Below are 20,503 nucleotides of genomic sequence, written 5' to 3' on the forward strand. Positions count from 1 at the left end.
CCCTGAGAAGGGGAAATAGAAAAGATATCATGAATCAAATGCAGATAGGTTAGGATGTGAATGTGAAAATTCAGGTTCAGAGGCATCAAAAATTCATGTACTGAAAAAGACTACTGGAAAGAGGGGCCATTTCACAGTCAGGTAAAAACCTGATGCAAGAGAAACTCCCAGGAATCTACAAGGATGGCATCAGCTAAGATTCTTAGTAATAAGGGATATGTAGCCTGCACTGGCCATCTCCTGTGATCAGACCAGGCTTCAAGGGGATGGAGTGGGAAACCAACCCAGTCACATTACCTTTGGCCTATATCCTGTCCCATGTATTGGCTGTGCTGGATTAAGGGTTTCCAAGAGATTGTGGTTTCTATTGTTGTAATGAAACACGATGACCAAAAAGAAAGTTGAAAGGACAAGGTTTATATGACTTACACTTCAGGTTTGCTGTTCCTCATTGAAGGAAGTCAGGACAAAAACTCAAACCTGGCAGGAACCAGGAGGCAGAAGCTGATGCGCAGGCCATGGAGAGGTGCTGCTTACTTGAATTTTCCCATGACTTGTTCAGCATGCTTTCTTAATAGAACACAGGACCATCAGTCCATGGGTCATACGTCCTGTAAAGGACTGAGCCTCTCAATCTGTCACTAATTAAGAAAAAGCTCTATAGGCTTCCCTACAGCCAGATCTTTTTGAGGCTCACTCTTAATTGAGGTTCTCTTCTCTCAGATTGAGTCTAGCTTGTGTCAAAATGACAAAAAACTAACCTGCAAAATGGTTCATGAAGATATGGACATGTTTTTAAACTCATGTCTAATGACTTACAGTGGTGACGTTTAATTGCATATACACTCCAAGGTCAAATTTGATATTTTAATGTCAGGGTCAAAAAATAAAGGCATCATAAGTCTATAACCATTTTAGAGCTAAAGGACATTACAGTGAAAGCACAAATGATAGTGAATATGACGAAATATTAATAGTGATATAACCCAGAAAACTGACAATTATTATTATGGAGTATGGAATAGATCATATGACTAGGTCAGTACTGAATTTCTTGAAGTTTATCATTTTAATATGATGTTATAACAGAAATATCTTAGAAAATATTTATGGACAGTTTAGTATTATTATTACCGCCATTATTATTATTATGCTTCATGAGACAGAGTCTTTTTCTGTAGCCCATGATGGCCTGAAGCATACTATGTATCCCAGACTGCATTCAAACTCAAGTATTTATAAGCCTGAGTCATGACATCCAGATGGCCTCAAAGAATATCCCTATATCTAGGGGATTTCAACTTATCAACAAATTGGTCAGACAGAAAGAGAAAGAGAAACAGAAAGAGGAAAGAGAGAAGAGGAGGAAGAAGAAAGAGGTAAGAAAGAGAGAGAGCGAGCAGAATTACAAACTTTAAGCAACCAACTACAAATAGAATCCCGAAACTGTATCCTAGTTCTTAATTGTGATGTCAAAGCAGTGGAATATTGAAATGGTTTTTGATAGTGATGGTGAGTTACATGTGATATTTATCAGGGTTCTGCATTTGTTTCTGTGTGACATTCAGGAAACAAAGGAGTGATTCCTTAGGGCTTGGGACATAGGGCATCCATTCTCCAGATATAAGTAATGTGTTTTGTAGGAAGGAGGATGAGTTGTGGTGTGTTATATTTACGCAGAACATTCCTTTCATTTCCAGCTCATTGTCTCATTGCCGTATTTGATCGGGTGACTGAGTGCTGTGGTTAAAACATTCAGTCATTAAGCAGTCACAAATCATCACAGGATACCAGCAAAGATGATAAAATGTTTCACTTTTTACTTTCCCTTCATACTGCACACTGAATCAGGAAATCTATCCATTCTCTTTTCACAGATGCAGGGGTGTTTTGTACCACAGTCATCTTCATGTACTCCTCGAAAACTGAGACATGCACAGCCTCCATTTTCCTGTAATAATTTTAATTTCTTCAAATCTCTATAAAGCAAAACATATAACAGGCAGTTAATAAAATATGAATCTTATATTGGTGTATTTAACAATTTTAAAAACAATGTTTATTGATCAAAATATACAGAATATGAGGTTAATTGTAAGTATTTTACTAAAGGCTTTTTTAGTTTTCTCTAAACTTATTTAAGAAATGTATTAGACCAGTGACATGGCTCAGTGCATGGAAACCATTGCTACCAAACCTGATAACTTGAGTTTAGACCTCAGATACAACATAGTAGAAAGAGAAAAGTGACTCCTTCAACTGCCTTCTAACTACTAATGTGTTGTATATAAATATAAAAGAAGAAATATAATAAAACAAGAATAGTATCTTGATCACAATTCAACTCCTTATATATTCCACTCTGTTAATTTTCCATCTTCAAGTAAATATAATTTTTGCTTTCACCAAAAGATAATTTCAGAATAAAGTTGATTTCCTATGATGCTTTTTGCAATAAAGACATTTTAAAAATAAAAATGAATAAATGTGGAACACAGGACAAGGTCCCATGGTTTTGGTAACACTGTGAGATTTACCAAGACCAGGCTGATGAGAATCTTTGTGAAAGAAGGTAAATAAGGAATGAAATCCATACTGTATAGGCTGGGATGTCATGAGGATAAAACTTCAATAAAGTTTATTTTTTAACCCCTGGATTCAAATTAGGTAAAAATAAAGTATTTAGATTTACCACAGTAACAGCAAAAAAAAATAAATTATGCTCATTGGTATTTGGGCATAGACTGAACAGGTAAGATAAAATAGAAATGAGTACACACATTTGTCAATCATGAGGTGTGATTATGGGTACAGTCAATTAAGCACGTATATTGAATGTTGGAAAAGAGGAAAAGACCCAGAAGACAGTAATTACTCAAAATACACACGAATCACCATGAGGTCTAAATTTATGTCCAAGGTGATGTCCACCTCAACCTCTATATAAGAAACACAAGTTAAGTTCACAACTGCTTACTAGGTCCATTAGATGCTGACATTATATCAGGTGTCTAAACTACTGCATTTTTACACTGGAGAAAATGCCTGTGTTGGTGAAAGAAGTCTTTTCACCACCAGGCTTTTAAACTGAATCCTCAACAGTGGCCCTAGTACTAATACCACCTTTAACAGAGAGTTCTGTAGCATAGTCAAGGTCTACAAAGATGTTTTAACCTGAATGTAGGTATCCTCCCAGCCACTGATACCGCACTCCACATGTTTCCACCTGCCCATCTCTGACTCTGTATGATACTTTAGACTATAAATAAATTAATTAACTCTGTGGCCAATCATGGTGATAAACAGCATCAATCCAAGTGCTTGGGAGAGAGATGTAGGAGGAGCGGGGCTAGCCTGTATAAAATGATACTTAAACTATAAGAACCAAAACTAGTAGTAAAAGCAAAAATTGCCTGTGTTCTTTGAATATATTATAACATCTTGTAAGAGTGTCTGTCTCCTACACCCCTTGGTGACAGCCGGCTTAAGAGTGTCTTTGGAGGAGAGAGGAACTTAATTTCCTGTTTATTTGTAAATTAACTCTCCATTTTGGCATTATCATATTTAAATAAAACTGAGCCAGACCTGCAATGTTCCCAGACACTGAATGAAATATTCCTGAGACAGTTATCAATGTGGATATTATGCTTCAGACAGTTTCTATGGATGTGGAAGAAGAAACTCAGTAAACACAGGAAAGAAAATGGCATTATGAGCATAAGTCAGCAGAGACAGTACATTAAATCCATAGAACTTCAGACAGTAGGATTAACAACTAACACACATGAAATAAGAATGGTTGCTATCTCTCCAGAGAAAAGGACAATGTAGGGTGAGTCAAAGCTCCCCATAATCCCAAAATATCAGGAGTTCAAGACCAGTATGTGACAATTGAATTTCTGTCTAAAAACAACTATATATGTGATATCAAACTATCAAAGGCAATTAAAACATAATTATCTCCTCTTTTGCTGGTGGGAGTGCAAATTTATACAGTCACTTTGGAAGTCAACCTAGCTGTTTCTCAGAAAATAGATAATCGACCTATGTCAAGAGCCAGTTATGATACTCTTGGGCTTATACCCAAGTGATGCCCCATCTTACCACAAAGGGCATTTTCAAATACATTCATAGTGGCTTTTTTTTTATAACAGCTCGAAATTGGAACCAACGTAGACATTGATCACAAGAATAATGGAGAAAAGTAGTGTGGTAAATTCACACAATGGAGTAGTGTGAAACTGTTAAAAACAAGAACATTAGTGAACTTTCCACAAAGTTGATGGAACTTGAAAACATCATTCAGAGAGAGTTAACAAAAATTAAGAAAGAAACATGGTATGTACTGACTTATAGGGGGAGTTTAGCCATAAATGAAAAAATAATTATGCTTCAATACACATACTTATGAAACTAGGTAACACGGAGGGCTCAAATTCAGGGGGATTGCACAACAAATTGCACTGTGAATGAGAGGTAGAATAGTTATAATGGGTGGATTAGGTAGGTGGGCATGGGAACAGGAGCAATCTGGTTTGGGGAAAGGGCAGAAGAGAATACTTGGAAATACAACTGTATTGAGGGTCATTTGTGATCTGAGTTAGAAACCTAGTGCAATGGAAATTTCCAGGAATCATTGAGGGTGACCTTATCCAGAATTCCTAGCAATGGGGGATATAGAGTCTGAACAGGCTATTTCCTTAACTAGGCAAGACATTTAGTGGAGGGATTGAGATCCCATCCCAATCATGTAACCTTTGATCTACAAATTGCCTTGTCTATAAGAGATAGTGGGGTAAAGGTGTAGCAGAGGAAATGGGAATGGACAATCAATGACTGGTTGAGTGTGAGATTCATGCTATGAGAAGGATCCCACCCCTAAAACTACCTGAGTCTGGACAGCCCAGAGACCTAGGTTAGACCCAAATATGAGCGGCAAGAAATGTCAATGAAATGAGTCCTATTGATATACTGCTTTACTCATAGAATGTTGCCTAGCTCAATTGTCATTGGGTGCAGCAGTAGATGTAAATGTGAAGAGACACAGAGCCAAACCTTAGGTAAACCTTCGGGTAGCCTGTGGAAGAAGAGAGGAATGATTGTGAGCATCAGAGGCACCAAGGATACCATAAGAAAACCACACAAAATAACAAAATGTGCTCATTGGGACTCACATAGACTGTAACAAAAAGCAGAGAACCTGCATGGGAGTGACCTAGGTCCTCTGCATATGTGTAACAGTTAAGTGGCATGGACTTCTTGTCTGTGTTCTAACAGAGAAAGCATGTGTTTTCTCTGACTCTGTTACCTGCTTTCAGGATCTGTGTACTGTGGGACAATGGTCTGCACCCTGTCACTTGTATTTTAATAAAACAGTGATTGGCCAGTAGCAAGGTAGGACGTATAGGTGGGGTGGCCAGACAGAAAGTAGAGTGGTACAATGAGAACAGGAGAATTCTGAGAACAGGAAAAGAGGCATTCTGCAGTCTTCTAGATGTAGAGGAAGCAGGATGAGAAGGCTTCACTGGTAAATGAACCAAGCCATGTGGCTAACATAGACAAGAATAATGGGTCAAATTAAGATGTAAGAATAAGTTAATATGTATCCTGAGCTAATAGGCCAACTAGTTTGTAATTTATTTAGTAGAGATCTGTGTATTTCTTTGGTGCTGCTCAGCTGTAGGACCAGGTGGCACAGAAACCTCTGTCAACAAACGGCATCAACGTGCGCAGCTAAATCCATTTAAACCCTGAGAGAATCTGGGAAGTAATCCCAGGAATCAAAAGAACAGATTTGTTCATAGATTCTTGGTAGTAGCTTTTTCTCAGGTGGGTTCTGTTTGCCGGAGTCATGTGCATCTCAATTAAGAAAGTCTTCTTGACTCAGCTTTAGCTGCAAACTTGCAGCCCTTTTAAGAGGTCTCACCATGAAACACTTAAATGGTGTTGACGAATAGTCAAACATATGCGTTTTGGTGGTGGTTGAGACCTTGTAACTGCATAGAATTGTAATAAACATGGGTCTGGTCAGTACCTCTTCCATGAGACTAGACTCTCAGAAAGCTAAGGAATGGGGTAGAACCATCAAATCCACATCTTTAATACTAACTTTATTGATTAACAAATTAAAGAGTCATGTGGTCAGAATACAAAGAAATATACAGTAGAGAAAGGTTTAGATGAAGAAAACCTCTAAATGTTTTCCAGTGGGTTTAAAAATATATGTAGGTTAAGTAGAGAAAGAAAAAGAATAAAATCCTTAAAATAAAAAAAGGAAAGAGAGTAGTTGGATGTGGTGGCACACACCTTTATTCCCAACACTTGGGAGGCAGAGGTATACAGATCTCTGTCAGTTCAATGTGTGGTAGCACACACTTAATCCCAGTACATAGGATGCAGAAGTAGGCAAATCTCTGTGAGTTCAAGGACAGGCTAGTCTATATAGTGAGTTGCACGACAGTCAAAGGTATAGAAAAGAAACTCTGTCTCACAAAGTCAAAAATTAAAACTAAAAATAAAAGAAATAGAGTTCGAACTAAAGCCACATAAAGATGAAAAATACACAGAGAATTTGTGTAGGATTTCCTTCTGTTTGTGTGTTGCTTTCACTGATTAACGAATAAAGAAACAAACTTGGCATAGTTGATAGTGCAGAACTTAGGTAGGCAGGGAAGATGGAACTGAATTCTGGGAGGAAGAAAGCAGAGTCAGTGAGATGCCATGGATTGTCTGCCTGAGACAGATGCCAGTTAGAAATTTTCCTGGTAAGCAATTGCCACGTGAAGATACACAGATTAATAGAAATGGTTAAATTGGAGATGTAAGAGTTAGCCAATAAGAAGTTAGAGCTAATGGTCCAAGCAGTGTTTTAATTAATTAGTTTCTGTGTGTTTATTTCAGGTGTAAGCTAGCCAGGGAGCCAAAGTTAACAAGCATCCTTCTCCTTACAAAAATTGGCACAAACGTGATGGACTAAATCTCCTTAAAAACCTGAGAAATCTTAATTTTAAACACACACACACACACACACACACACACACACACACACACACACACACGAAAGAGTTTACCACAGCTTTTGGCTGTTTTCTGGTTTCTTGCCACAGCTCCTTTGAGAGAGATTTTCCTGGCTCGGTCACAGCAGAATAAAAGCTGTGGTTTTAAAATGCTGGCTTCCTGGGCTGCTGCTGTCACGGGTTCTGACTCTTTAAGGGCAGGAGGTCTGGCTACAGAACATTTGCGTTGCGTTGGTGAGGAGCATGCTGCATGCAGTTTGCTTGATGGCAATGAGGACACGCTTTGTGCCTGGAAGTGGGGCAGTGCAGTTGGCTCAGAAGCACAAGAGACTCAGAGGCACAAAGGTCTCCCCCAAGCTGGACTGTGCAGAGCCAGCAAGGACCACCATATTTATCATAGTAATAGCGTAGCTTAAGTTTTAGACTGGGCAGGCAAACAGACTAAACAGGGTACAGTATTACCCCTACTAATGGCACAACTAAATTCATAAGAAGCGCTTAGCATTTTAAGAAGTGCTCCTGGACAGTAAAGAATTACAGATACACATTAGGACAGATTGAGACATAAATTATCTATAAATGGGACACAGTGTTGGATAAAAATACATAGTCTTGGGAGAGAGAAGAAAAAGAGTATAGAGAGTCATAAAATAAAGCTAATGGTGAGGTCTGAGAAAAAGGCCAAGAAGACAAGGCCTGTGTGAGCTCCAGCCATTCCTCCCTGGGAGTTGGACATCCTCACTGGGAGCTGGACATGGCAGTAGCTAGTGGGATGCACACGCACCTGAGCACCAGCCCAGCACCCTCATACTTTGGTGGTGTGTGGCCAGTCCTAGCCTCCCATGAAGTTCGTTCCAGTGACTGGACAAAGAGGCCTCTACCCAGCCCAGTTCTTCCCCCAGGAGTCTGACTGACATCCTCATTTTGTTTGGCTTTCCACAGCCTCCTACACAGCGGTGCCCATAATTCTCAGGGTGCTGTTGTGGAATAAGGGTGGGGAGCTGTTGTTATTAAATGACTGAACTTTTGCAGCCAGTTGAAAAAAAAAATAAAAAACAGTAAAGTCTTTAAAGAGACAGAGTACAGATAGTTTCAGATTAAAAAGAGGAAAGCAAAATAGGCCATGTAAAAACGGCAAATTCACAGTGTCTGGATTATGTATACTACTGTGTTATCTTTAAATCTTTTGATTGTAAAGGAGCTAAGCACATAAAGAAATTGCATTGTATGGGCTGCTAAGCTAAACCAACATATATGTTCTAAAGGTATCATGACTTCCAAATTTGGGTCTATGGACGTGTTGCTTGGGAAAAGAGGTTTTTGTTTGTTTTCAAAGAAGATGGGAACCTGTGGATTGCTTCCAGGAAATTAGGGTTTCATGGACCAAGGCCTCCTGTAAGGTTGCCATAAACATCCTCAAAAAAAAACCCACTTAGCCCAACTAATGACTGAGATAAACGTAACACGCAGAATATACCATGAAAGATGTGATTAACAGTACACCCAAACAGCAGGAAGCAGTATGGCCAGAACTACGTGCATATTCCCAAATATTGTTTATAAATGTTCTTTTACATTTAAAGATGATATGAGATAGATATGAATAATTTGAATTGGTATGCATCTTGGTTCATGGAGGCAAATTTAAGGTCTATTTTGTTATATGTATATGCATTTCCGATCTTGATTTGGGTATTGAGATTGTGTAGTTCATTTAAAATATGTAATGTATGATAAAAATAGAGATTAATAGATAGTCATCTATAATAGATGTTAGTAGTCATGTTAGTTAGGTTTTCTAAATATATAGAGATATATATCAGTTATTTAGATATTCTTCAAATCTTTCAGAGACCTTCAGAATATGGCATTTAAAATATTTAGAAACTTAAGACTTTTCATGACAATGAGACACATCTGTTCCTGGCAGCACCAAGCTACTGTATTTGCATACAGAACCATTTTAAGACTGCTGGCTGAGATGATCAAGCCTCACAGAATATTCCATCCAGGACTTGAACATAATTCAAAAATTTCTTTAGGTCTCCATAAGATTATCAATGCCTCTAATCACCTTGAGGTAGCCTGGAAAAGTATACTCATATTCTCCAAAAATGGATTATGAATGTTTGCCTTTCTTTAGAGTGTTGGTTACAATTTGTTATGTACAATGGTCAGTAGAAAAGCTAAATAAAGAGGATTTGATTTAGAATCCTTTTTTTAAATGGGGTAGAACTGCTATTAGTAAATGATCTGCAACCTGTCACTTTTTTTAAGTTATAACACTGATTGGCCCATTAGCTTAGTCTTCTTATTAGCTCTTGTAGCTTTTATTAATCCATTGTTCTTATCTATGCTAGCCACATGGCTCGGTGGAGCTTCCTGCTTCCCAAAATACTCCAGCCCAGACCACCTAAGCAGCAACATGTGACCTGTCCTGCTGTGAACGGTACTGAGCCATGTGGCTAGCATAGATAAGAACAATGGGTTAATATAAGCTACAAGAGCTAATAAGAAGACTGAGTTAGTGGGCCAATCAGTCTTATAATGTATGGAGATCTCTGTGTGATTTTCTTTGGGGGTTTGCCAGCTGTGGGGTACCGGGCAGGACAGAAACCCCAACACTCAGGCCCCTACATGTTACAGGCTTTCTCACTCACAAACTTACAGCAGCTGTGATTACCTATGTGAGACTTGAACAAGATCAAACTGGGCGAAATTCCAGCATAGATGGAGAAGGATCCTTTATCTTTTAAAGAGTCACTATTGTTAGGTGACAGCTGCTGGAAATGGTAGAAACATTTCTTATTAAGGTTTTTCCAGGTATCCTTGCTCCAGTGGGTGGCCATTAAACATGTACCAGGGGAAAACTTTGGGTACAGTAAGATGAAGCTTGAGAGGGCAAGTAGGCAATAGATATGATATTTAATTCTGTGCATGTATGAGATTTTTAAGAAATATTATTTATAAAGAAAAAAATCAATAAACAGTTTTCTACCAGATCAAAAATGAACAAGCTCAGAGCTTATAGAATCTTGAAATTTAAAGTAGATATGTATGTGTATATAGAGATTTCTATATTTATAAATTAACAATTAAAAGCTAACTACAGAAACAAGTCATGAATGTTTAAGATACTCATGCTCATTGTATCTTCCATGAAGATCAAACCACTTCACATTATCTTAACCTTTGGGTTATTTTTTGTGCCCTGTGGAACTTACAACACACAATCCTGATGTGTTCAGTATTACATCACTGGCCATCAATTCCTACACATTTCTATTCCCTGTGTAATACTTGCTCAGATACTGTCTTCTGCTTCTTTTCCTTACCTTTGAGCTTCATAGAAAATGAGAAAAGCCATGTGAAATGAGAGAAAAGCCTTTATACACAATCCTTCCAACTTTGGCATCAGTTTTAGAATTTAAGGATTCAGGAAACTCACTGATTAGATGGCCTATTGTCAATCCACTGCCATTTTTTTTTGCTTATATCATAAGATAATCCAATCCAGAAAGTGTCTGAAGTAAGGTGGTACTTTAGAAACTTCTGTAAGGAAAATAAATTTTTCTTAAGATAACATTTTTTCCTGTTAAATGAGAAAAAAATAGCCATGATAGGTTCCAACTATTCTTATATCACTTCTCTTCTGTCCTGTCCTCCATCCCTTCAGCTCCTCCAAGTTCATTTTTAAAGTGATTTCTCACGAGTAACTCATTTATGTCAGAACCACTTAGTTACATAAGTTATTTAAAATGAAGCTTCAAGTGTCTAGAGATACTACTTTTATGAAAAGATTTACCTCTGTGATTCTCAGAAAAAGGCTCAGTGTATAGCCAAGACGGCCTTAAACCTCCCTGCTTCAGACCTCTAAATATACATTGCATATCCAGCTCCTTAAGTAAGTCTGACATGTTATTAAATTATTCAAATTCATATTTTAGAAGACTATGGAGGCGTGTGAGAAGCATTTATCTTAAGTGACCTCTGTCTTCAAACCAAATTCATTAAGAAGAAAAATGCTGTGAAAAGCTGTGCATTATTCTCCATGTTCTAGTGAGGAATCCATGCTATTATTCAGATCTGAAGGGGACAGAATATGAGGAAGTGTGATATTGTGGAAAAAATTAGTGTGTCTTACATGTGACATATGAGGACATGATGGCTAATAAAATCATTGAATATATTTTAAAATATGATTGTAAATTTATCTATATTTACTATTGCAATGGAAAATTATATCATTAATTCACATAAAAATTTATTTTGTGCTGCATTACAGCATGTTTTAAATTGGTGCAGTATTATTCATCAAGTTCTAATTTAAAAAGATTTCAAGCTGACCATTCAATCATTTCCCTAGAAAAAGATCCTCTATGTATTTGAGGATATTTCTTTTTTCTTTTTTGATTTTGTTTTTTGTTTTTTCTAGACAGGTTTTCACTATAGCTTTGGATTCTGCCTCTGCCTATCGAGAACTGGGTTCAAAGGCACGAGCCACCATCACACGACTTTGAAAAGATTTCTTTAGTCAAAATGTAAATATCTAATGTCAGTATTTTGGCCATTTGTTTTCCTTTAATACTCATTTCTAATGATAGATAACATTTCATGAAATATTAGAATATCATGAGGTAAATATTATGGGCAAATTTAGTGAAAGTAAGCATGATTTTAACTAAAAATATTTAATTCCATGGCTCTCGTACAATCTGCAGGTTGGCCCAGATGTCAGTTATATTCTCCACTGCAGTTCAATTACTCATCTTAGGTAGTCTCACTTCTAGTTTCCAAAGAGCAAACCCAAGACATTTGCCTTTCCTGGTGTAGCTGGCACTCTATGGAGACACATAACTGTCAGTCACAGAATGTGCTATAATAAAATCATAAAATAATGACTTCATCAGGGAAAACATGCTTCTCAGAGTGACTCTCTTGCAGACTCATGAGAAACAGGGGAGTTTGCAAAGACAACTGACTCTTTAGTAAAGCTTCCTCATAACAGATCCTGTGTCCTGACAACTAGCCCAGGAGCAGGAGAAGTATCCTGAGAGACTCTTAATGCTGTGTTTGCTCTTATTATAGGCAACCATATCTAATCTTGGAAGGTCTCTCTTTCAATAAACCTGCCTGGGGTCAGTATCTCACTCTCCAAGATTTAGAGACACAGTCTAAGAGAATAAATGGGCTTGTTAAGAGTCTACAGTACCAGTTCATCATCATCATCTATCTTCAAAAGGGATAAGCTGCAGTCCTGGCAGGTCAGCTTACAGTCATTCCAGCGTTTATTGTCCTTGATGAAATAATAACATTTTATACCACAGCACAACAAGTGTGCTTTAGTACATTTGCCTACAACAGAGAAAGAATTGTGAAAATTCTTAATTTCAGGTATTCTATTATAAGAACAATGTATTTATTACACATCTATAACTGAGTAAAATCTCACAGCTCTCAGAAATTGAGATAATAGAATGCTGAGTGACCATCCTACACCCATGCTCTATGCAGTACTATGTATAATAGAAATGTGAATATAATTTAAGTGTTCATTATGAATGAATCAATAGAAAAATGTATCATGTACACACAAAGGAATACCATATATCCTTGAAAGGGAAGTAAATCAAGTTGGGCAGGGCTGATGCCCATAAGCCCATCTCTACATAGGCTGAGGCAGGAAATTCACCTCCAGTTTGAGGTCAGCCTTGGTTAAATAGTCAATTCCAGGCCAGCATTGGCTATAGAGAATATTCCAAGTCAGCTTTGGTTATACAATGAAACCATTTCTAATATCTAGCACTTCACAACACTTATGAGTCTCCCAAGTGACTCCTGACTGCTGCTTACTTAGTGTCAGGACACAGCAGCTGCTGTGAGAAGATTCATTATGAATGAAACAGCAGAATCTTTGCAATATCCTCCATTTCTCAGAAGTCTACAAGAAAGTCTGATGGTTAGGGATAGGGGACAGGGGGAGGACTGGGGATGGCTTGAGGAAATGGGATGGGGGAGCGAGGAAGGATGATTATGGGAGCAGGCAAGTATATATCTCAACTAAGGGAGCCATTTTAGTGTTTGCAAGAGACTTGATTCTGGAAGGGTTCCCAGGCCCAAGGAGAGGTCCCCAGATTGTTCCCTGGGTAGCAGAGTAGAGGGTGTCTGAACTAGCCTTGGCCCATAACCATACTGACGAATATTTTGCATGTCACCACAGAACCTTCATAGGGCGAAGGATGGAGATAGAGACAGAGACACATATTGGAACACTGAACTTAACTCCCTAGGTCCAAATGAGAAGCAGAGGGAGGGAGAACGTGTCCAAGGAAGGCAGAACCAGAAGGAACCTTCATCCGACGATGGATGGAGATAGAGACGGAGACCCACATTGGATCACTGGACTGAGCCCCCAAGGTTCAAATGAGGAGCAGAAGGAGCGAGAACATGTAAAAGGAAGTCAGGACCGCGAGGGGTGCGTTCACCCACTGATACAAGGAAACTGATCGAATGAGAGCTCTCCAAGGCCAGCTGGACTGGGACTGAACGAGCACGTGATCAAACCGGATTCTCTGAATGTGGCTGACATGGGGGCTAACTGAGAAGCCATTGACAATGGCACTGGGTCTTGTTTCGTCTGCATATACTGGCTTTTTGGGATCCTGATCTGTTTGGATGCTCACCTTCCTAGACAGGGAGGGAGGGGGGAGGAACTTGGAATTCCCATAGGGCAGGTAACCCTGACTGCTCTTGGGACTGGAGAGGGAGGAGGAGAGGGATTGGGGGGAACGGGAGGGTATTGGGAGGAGGGGAGGAAATGGAAATTTTTATAAATAAATAAATAAATAAATTAAAAAAAAAAACAACAGAAAAAGAAAGTCTGTCAGAGAAGCGTGGTTGAATTTGAAGTTAGAATGCAAAGTGAAACAAACTGGGACCAGAACCATGCTTTTTGTTTCCAATCAGATGAGGTTTCTAACACACTTCAACTTTAAGAAGCAGAGGTTTGTAAGATCCCAGGGGCCAGAGTAATGAGAAGTGAGTACTCGGTGCTCAGAGGCTGTTACAGGTAGGATGCAATGGAGATCTGCAGCAATGCACTGTGCCCACAGTGACCCACCTGCTATCGTGCACGTATAGCTGTGCTGTGGTGTATGTTAGATGCTTTTACCTTAATTGGAATAAGAGACATATAAGGAAACTTTGGATAGCGATCTTATGTTCTCTTGCCTTCAATGGTACACTCACATGCCCCAAAGTGTCAAATTTGAATTCATTAAAACATGTGTGGTTTCTATAGCTACATTTCAATGCCATTTATTTGTTTGCTCTGGTGGTAAGGATACCCTGTCTGTATTAATAAACCTTTATGTACAACCCATTTTTCTGTGCAGAGGTAACATCAGTGTATAGTTCAGGCTGCCTTGAAATGTCCTGGACACCAAGACTGTTCTCAAATTTTCAATCATCCTTCCTCTTTGTTCTAATCAGAAGCATTGCAGGGCTACCACTTAGAGGAGACAGCCATTTTATTCTAATATAATAATACAAAACATTTTTGATGAATCCAGAATGACTCAATAATTATTTTTGGAGCTTCATTTTTTATTTAGTTTATTTAATTTATTCATTTATATTTTATATTTGCTAGTTTTAAGGATATTATTAGTCTTTGAATAGTGAAGATGGTCAACTCTTGCTATTAAACACTGAGATTATATGCAAGAGTTCTTTGTGAACACTAAATTCTGAAAAAACACTTCATAATTAATGGTAAACTGTGTCAATTATAGCTAACCAGTCATGATGCAAGGGAAGATTCCTTGTAACATTAGAAAATTTCATCTTTGTGTCACTGATAGACATACACCAGTGTGAGCATCATGGTGAAGCTCTCATGTGCACTGTGGGGAAAACAGCTTGGTCACAAAGAGACCAACTTTCTCATACCAAAGTAAAAACAGTACAAACAGTTATTTTTATGACAGTGTCCATGTAAATGTTCTTAGTCCATTTCAGCCTAGGAATTTGGAAAACATTCTCTTACTGGAAACTCCCACATTCTGTTAACAACGAAAGAGAGACCCAGCTTTGCTCACAGATGAAAACAACTTGAATTCTCAGCTGTGTTGATTTGAGCTTCCCTTCTTGGGAGCCGTAGGAGACAGAACAGTCACTGAGTTCTAGAAAGTGTAATATGTTCCTAATTCAAACAGGGATTTCTGGGGTTCCAAGCCCCTACAGAATATAAGGAAACCCAACCATTAACCCACACATCACCAGGACTATAACCTGATAACTGGACTTCAAATCTTCTGGAGAACAATCAATACAGAATAATCCAGTTCCTTATTCAAGATCTGCTCCTTACCTGTGTACTTTCCGTAATCTAAAACAGCCTTAGTTTTCCCACAGCATCTCTTCTGTTCCTCCTGATTTTTGCAGCCTTCAGAATCTGATGACGTATTTGTCAATGTTTTATTAAAGAAGCTGGTATTTTGTGCAGTGCTTTGATCAAGGTTGTTTTGACATTTCTTTAGCTCATATTTATCTTGAAAAACTAAAATAAAAAAGATATAACTCAAAATGGTTATTAATACTAAATATTGAAATTTAGTATATAAGAAAAGGCCTCATCTTGATAACATATGCCATTACTTCAATTGCTATTTTGACATTTTTAAAAATAACATCTCATTCACTCACTAAAGAGATGGAAAACCAATTTCTACCAGAAACTTCAGTATAAAGTAAATGATAAAGCAGAATTTAATTATGGTGAGAGCATATTACCCCACAATCCCTTCAATTTTTTTCCCACATAAAACTTACAAATAAATATCTAACTAATGAACTCAGTCAACCTCTAACATACACTAAAAATGTGAATTAAGAAACATGTAGATATGGCACAATTCTCAAAGCACCAGATGGGAAATATAATATCCTTGTGTGTAGTTATATTTTAGCATAGCCTGGCAGTTATTTCCTCCAAAGATATGAAGGAATAAAACAGGGCTGAAATTTTAATATCTATGTAAACATCTAGTTTTCTTACACAATCATGTTTTCAGTATTGACGGAGGAAAAAAGAAAAGCATCATTTCCTTTGTACAGCTGTTTCTCACAGATTGTTTGCCTAAGATTCACAGTCACCTGAGCTCAGAAGGCAGACTATCACCATGTTCTCAGAATAAACATTACCACTAATGAGGAAGTACAAAAGCTCTCAACAGCCCCCAAATTAATGAAAGAGATGTGTAGAGAAAGTGACACTGTAGTGTGCCAGGAATAAAATCATCCCAAGTACAGAGTTATGTGGCACATCCCCTGATTATAGTCTGTACAATGGACAGACTATGTTGACTGCATAATTACTGTTTGAAGTTATTGTCTAGGCAGAAAGACAAAGAAGACGCATGCCCGTTACTCACTGAGCATCACGAGCACTGCCCCTGTCACCAGCAGAATGGAACAAAGGATTCCGAGAGGTATCACAAAGAAGTGCCAGGATGCTGATGATTCTTAAATCAACAAAACAAAGTAAAGAAGTCATCATTGTTGAACGAGCATGTCCCAATAGTGATAATATTTTGTGTAGCATGGAATCAAGGGGATATTGGCCTCTAAATATTTTATAGAAAGCCATCAGACAAACTGACTGAACACATGCACTCAAAATTCTTTCTTCCTAAAATGTACCCATTGCAGAAATCCTACATGTGTAAAGCTTCACTAGATTTCAAATCTTTTCAAAATCTTTGATCTTACATTCTCTGTCTTCTTAACTCAGCCTCGAAATAGCTGGATGGCAGTCATATGCCCCTCACCAAGTACTAAACGATCAAAAGTGCATCCTTCAGAAAGCATTAGAGACACAGACACATTCCAAGCAGAAGATGATAAACTGGAGCATGCAGTCCTTTAAGGGAGCACAACTGAGGATGGGGAGGAAGGGAAGAGGGGTGGATGTTCTCGGGAACTGTAGGAAACCATGGTGGTTCTGGAGCTGACCTGTGTAAAGGTACATTCTTGAAGGGGACTAAAGTTAACTCTCTGTTTTTTTTTTTTCTCTGTAAGTTCTATTTTCTCTAGATAATACAAAACATCTTCATTTATCTGAGGTGTTGGGAATCTGAAAGTCAAGCCTCTGATTATCACCATGTCAAATAAGTTAAAGTTTGTACCTGAGAGTTCATTTGTGACGTTATACATAGAGTCAAGAAAAAAAAACAGATAAGAAGTTTTTTATTAATAAGCTTATTTCTCCTTTGACATTTTCAAAAACACATAATGCGGTTTAATGAGCTCCACACTCACTACTCTCTTTCTCTCATCCCCTCTCTTTCTCTGCCCCTTTTTTCCAGGAAGAGACTCCCTCAACTAACTATGTTTGTTGCTTTATTATATTAGAGGTTGTGAATATTTGAGACAATTAAAATACCCTCTGCTAGAGTACAAGTATTGTTTCTAATGCATATTTTGTATTTCCTTAAGATTTAATTTCACTAGAGAATTTGGTGTTTCTTGAGACTCTACTGTTCCTTTTAAAGGTTCCAGAATTGTTCTTTACAAGACTAAAATAGATCTCCTAATTGTTTTTCAACTTTGACAGAATATATTTACATCTCCTTTTTCCATTCTAATAATTGTTTCCTTCAACTCTCTCATTGTTCTAATTTGCCCATCTGGCTGTCTTTTGTTACTAGCTAATGACTAGAAATACGATTATTGTTAAGTGGTGGTGGCACACACCTTCAATCCCAGGACTCAGTACGCAGAGGCAAGTGGAGCTCCGAGTTTGAGGCCAGTCTGGTCTACAGAATATGTTTTAGGAGAGACAAGGCTACACAGAGAAATTTTGCGTTGCCAAAAAAAATATTAAAAAGAAAATAAATAAATAAATAAGATGAAACAGACTTTAGCCAGACTTGCTGGTACATGCCTTTAATTCAAGCACTTGCGAGACAGTTTGAGTTCAAGGCCAGGCTCTTCTACAAAGTGAGGTCTAGGACAGTCAAGATTATTAAACAAGAAAATCCTGTCTCAAAAAACCAAGTAACAACAGCCACAGCAACAAAAGTATGATTAATGGTTTTAACAGCAGTCAATAGGATATTATTTTCAAAATTAGAAGTTTGTGTTGAATTAAGAACAGACAAACTAAATGCTTAAAACACGTACTTCTATGCCCAGCTACTCTGGACCTTTGTGCCTCATCAGGTCTTCCTCGGTTCTGCAACTCTGAAGACCTATGGAATCTCACAGTTGTGTAAGTGATTTCCTTGTCGGTCATCTTGGGAATATATGAAGTGTGGTCTATGTACAAATTTGATCTTGAGAGATTTCCAAAGAACAAGTTAAGATGTCTTTCTTCAGGAAGATACCTGGATCTGATGCTGCAGTGCAATAGGAAAGAATGGGGTCTAATTAATTAATTTAATAATGCAAACAACCTAAATCACCTGGACCAGTCCTGATTTCTACTAGAGATGAGAACACTTTGTGGATTTCTGTCATTTATACATCTAATGGTCACAGGAGTTTTTACTAGGAAATGCAGAAAGTTTATAAATTTAATAACAAGTGATTGTCATATTGACACAGTACATAAATAAAAATGTTACACAAAATTGGTACTACCACAAATCATTGGAATGCCTTTAAACTATCAATTAAAATATGAAAATTCAAGACTTTCTGAACAAATAAAAATCTTTGTTTTAAAATTATTTACATGATTTGATAAACACATGAATATAAAAATGTATTTTGTAGGCTTTTTAGTCATACGTGACTATCCGAGTTTTCCAGGCACTAACTTTGAAGCAATATTTGAATGTTAATACTACTTACTGGTGATTAACATTATGGACTCCAAGTACATAAATATCTCTTGTGTTGAAGCCTAAACATCTGATATTTTCACCTTCTTCACCCAGCCACACCCACACATTTTTCTCCAGGTTCTGGCCTGCTAAATGGATACCAATGGGAAATCCTACCGAGTGGGAGCACAAATTCAGAAAGACAAATGCTCCATGTTCTTTTGCATCTAAGGCTTCTGGCTCCAAGTATTCACACTTGATACAAAACCTGAGTGACTGCAGCAATCAGAAAAGTAGAAAGGGTCATTATACAGGGTGAGAGGATAATAGCAGGATACAACCTGAAGTTTAAATCACAAATGATTCCATGTACATAAACATTTCATGTATACTATTGTAGTATATGATATTGTCAGAGGAGCATATATTTGAATAAACTCTATCATTATGCAGTCATTAGTTCATGTTCATAAAGGATACAGTCTGATAATAGGTAGCAATATATCACTAAATAGTAAATATTTATAACTCACCTTGACCATTACCTTCATAACTGAGATGGTAGCAAATAGATAATACAGAAACCAAATTGTGCATGGATTGACGTTTCACTAATTTTAATTTATGAAGTTTTCTGAAATTATTCACATTTTCCCTAATTTCTAAAGTAAAAGGAATCTTTCTATTATATACATATATTTACTTTTTATTTATTATTATTGTTCTTGGGTAGGAGCCTGTGCCATTGTGCACATGTGTACAGAGGAGAACTTTACTGAGTGAGTCCTCTCCTTCCACGTTTATGTGGGTTTCAGAGATCAACTCAGGTGGTCAGTCAGATTTGTGTAGTACGTATCTTTACACACTGAGCCATCTTACCTGATTGCTATTATGACTTCTTCACAATGAATAATATGAAAATATTTGACCCAGTTAAAGAGTCATGAACTCCATAGATCCCTTCACCTTACTTACTTAGCACACAGTATGAGACACAGCATACTCAGAAAGAAATCAGTGCCCAACTCCAATTTTCACATACTACCAGAATTAACAAAATCTAACACAACTAGCAGGGCTTCCCCAATAAGTTAAAGAAATTCTATACAGAATTTATATATATGTATATAGAATTCTATATGTATGTAGAATTACACTGAAATTCTCTAGTGTATATGCGATCATGTGATAGAAAAATAACAATAACAGTTGTTACCTGTGTCTCTACCAGGAAGCAATTCCGGTGCAGTCAGTTGATCCTCCAAGTGGCCTGGATTCTCTCAGAGCTCCAGGAGAAAAGTCAGAACTGAGTCGTCTCTGAGTGATACTCAAGCTCATGACTTTTTGCCCCTCCTCTTGACCAAAACAAAAAGAGGAAATTGTATGATGAAAGCTGATGCTGACGGAAAAGAAACAACCAAGCTACCATATCAGATAGTGTAAATAATGTCCGTAATCAATATTTGAAGACTGGGCAAATGCGCATAACTGTGAGAAAGTAAAACCAGTGTCCTTAGCAAAAACACTAATAAAAAGAGGTGAGTGCAGATGTCCCACTCTTAATTTTGTGATAGGTTGATTGAAGTTTTTTTCTAACATTACTATTTGACAAAACATTAAAATTACTTTTTATTTTTGAATTACGTTTATTACAGCTAC

At 37.5% G+C, this 20,503-nt stretch overlaps 1 protein-coding gene across 2 annotated transcripts; it reads right to left on the bottom strand.

Annotated features, from left to right (window-relative positions):
* Positions 1–853: 853 nt before the first annotated feature.
* On the bottom strand, positions 854–20,218 carry LOC125399297 (killer cell lectin-like receptor 2). Of its 2 annotated transcripts, XM_087904063.1 has the most exons (8): positions 20,061–20,195; positions 19,022–19,120; positions 18,201–18,415; positions 16,451–16,540; positions 15,388–15,576; positions 12,229–12,371; positions 10,465–10,568; positions 854–1,979 (listed from the first exon to the last, which is right to left on the bottom strand). In XM_087904063.1, exons 3-8 carry the CDS (start codon positions 18,310–18,312, stop codon positions 1,820–1,822), a joined length of 798 nt encoding a protein of 265 aa, XP_087760189.1. In that variant the 5' UTR covers positions 18,313–18,415; positions 19,022–19,120; positions 20,061–20,195; the 3' UTR covers positions 854–1,819. The 2 variants fall into 2 exon arrangements, with proteins under 2 accessions (XP_087760189.1, XP_087760190.1); XM_087904064.1 differs by lacking the exon at positions 19,022–19,120 and having other exon boundaries at positions 20,061–20,218.
* Positions 20,219–20,503: the final 285 nt, after the last annotated feature.

Source organism: Myodes glareolus, chromosome 3 (assembly GCF_982192425.1).
Source record: "Myodes glareolus chromosome 3, mMyoGla1.1, whole genome shotgun sequence".
Taxonomy (NCBI): domain Eukaryota; kingdom Metazoa; phylum Chordata; class Mammalia; order Rodentia; family Cricetidae; genus Myodes; species Myodes glareolus.

Bases quoted from the DNA above. Each gene is read 5' to 3' on its own strand.
- LOC125399297 (XM_087904064.1), bottom strand. From the start codon at position 18,312: ATGACCGACAAGGAAATCACTTACACAACTGTGAGATTCCATAGGTCT. The intron at 16,541-18,200 runs GTACGTGTTTTA...TGTTGATTTAAG, and splicing joins CAGAGTAGCTGGGCATAGAA to AATCATCAGCATCCTGGCAC. The intron at 10,569-12,228 runs GTACTGTAGACT...TTTTCCTTACAG, and splicing joins TAGATGATGATGATGAACTG to AAGTTTCTAAAGTACCACCT.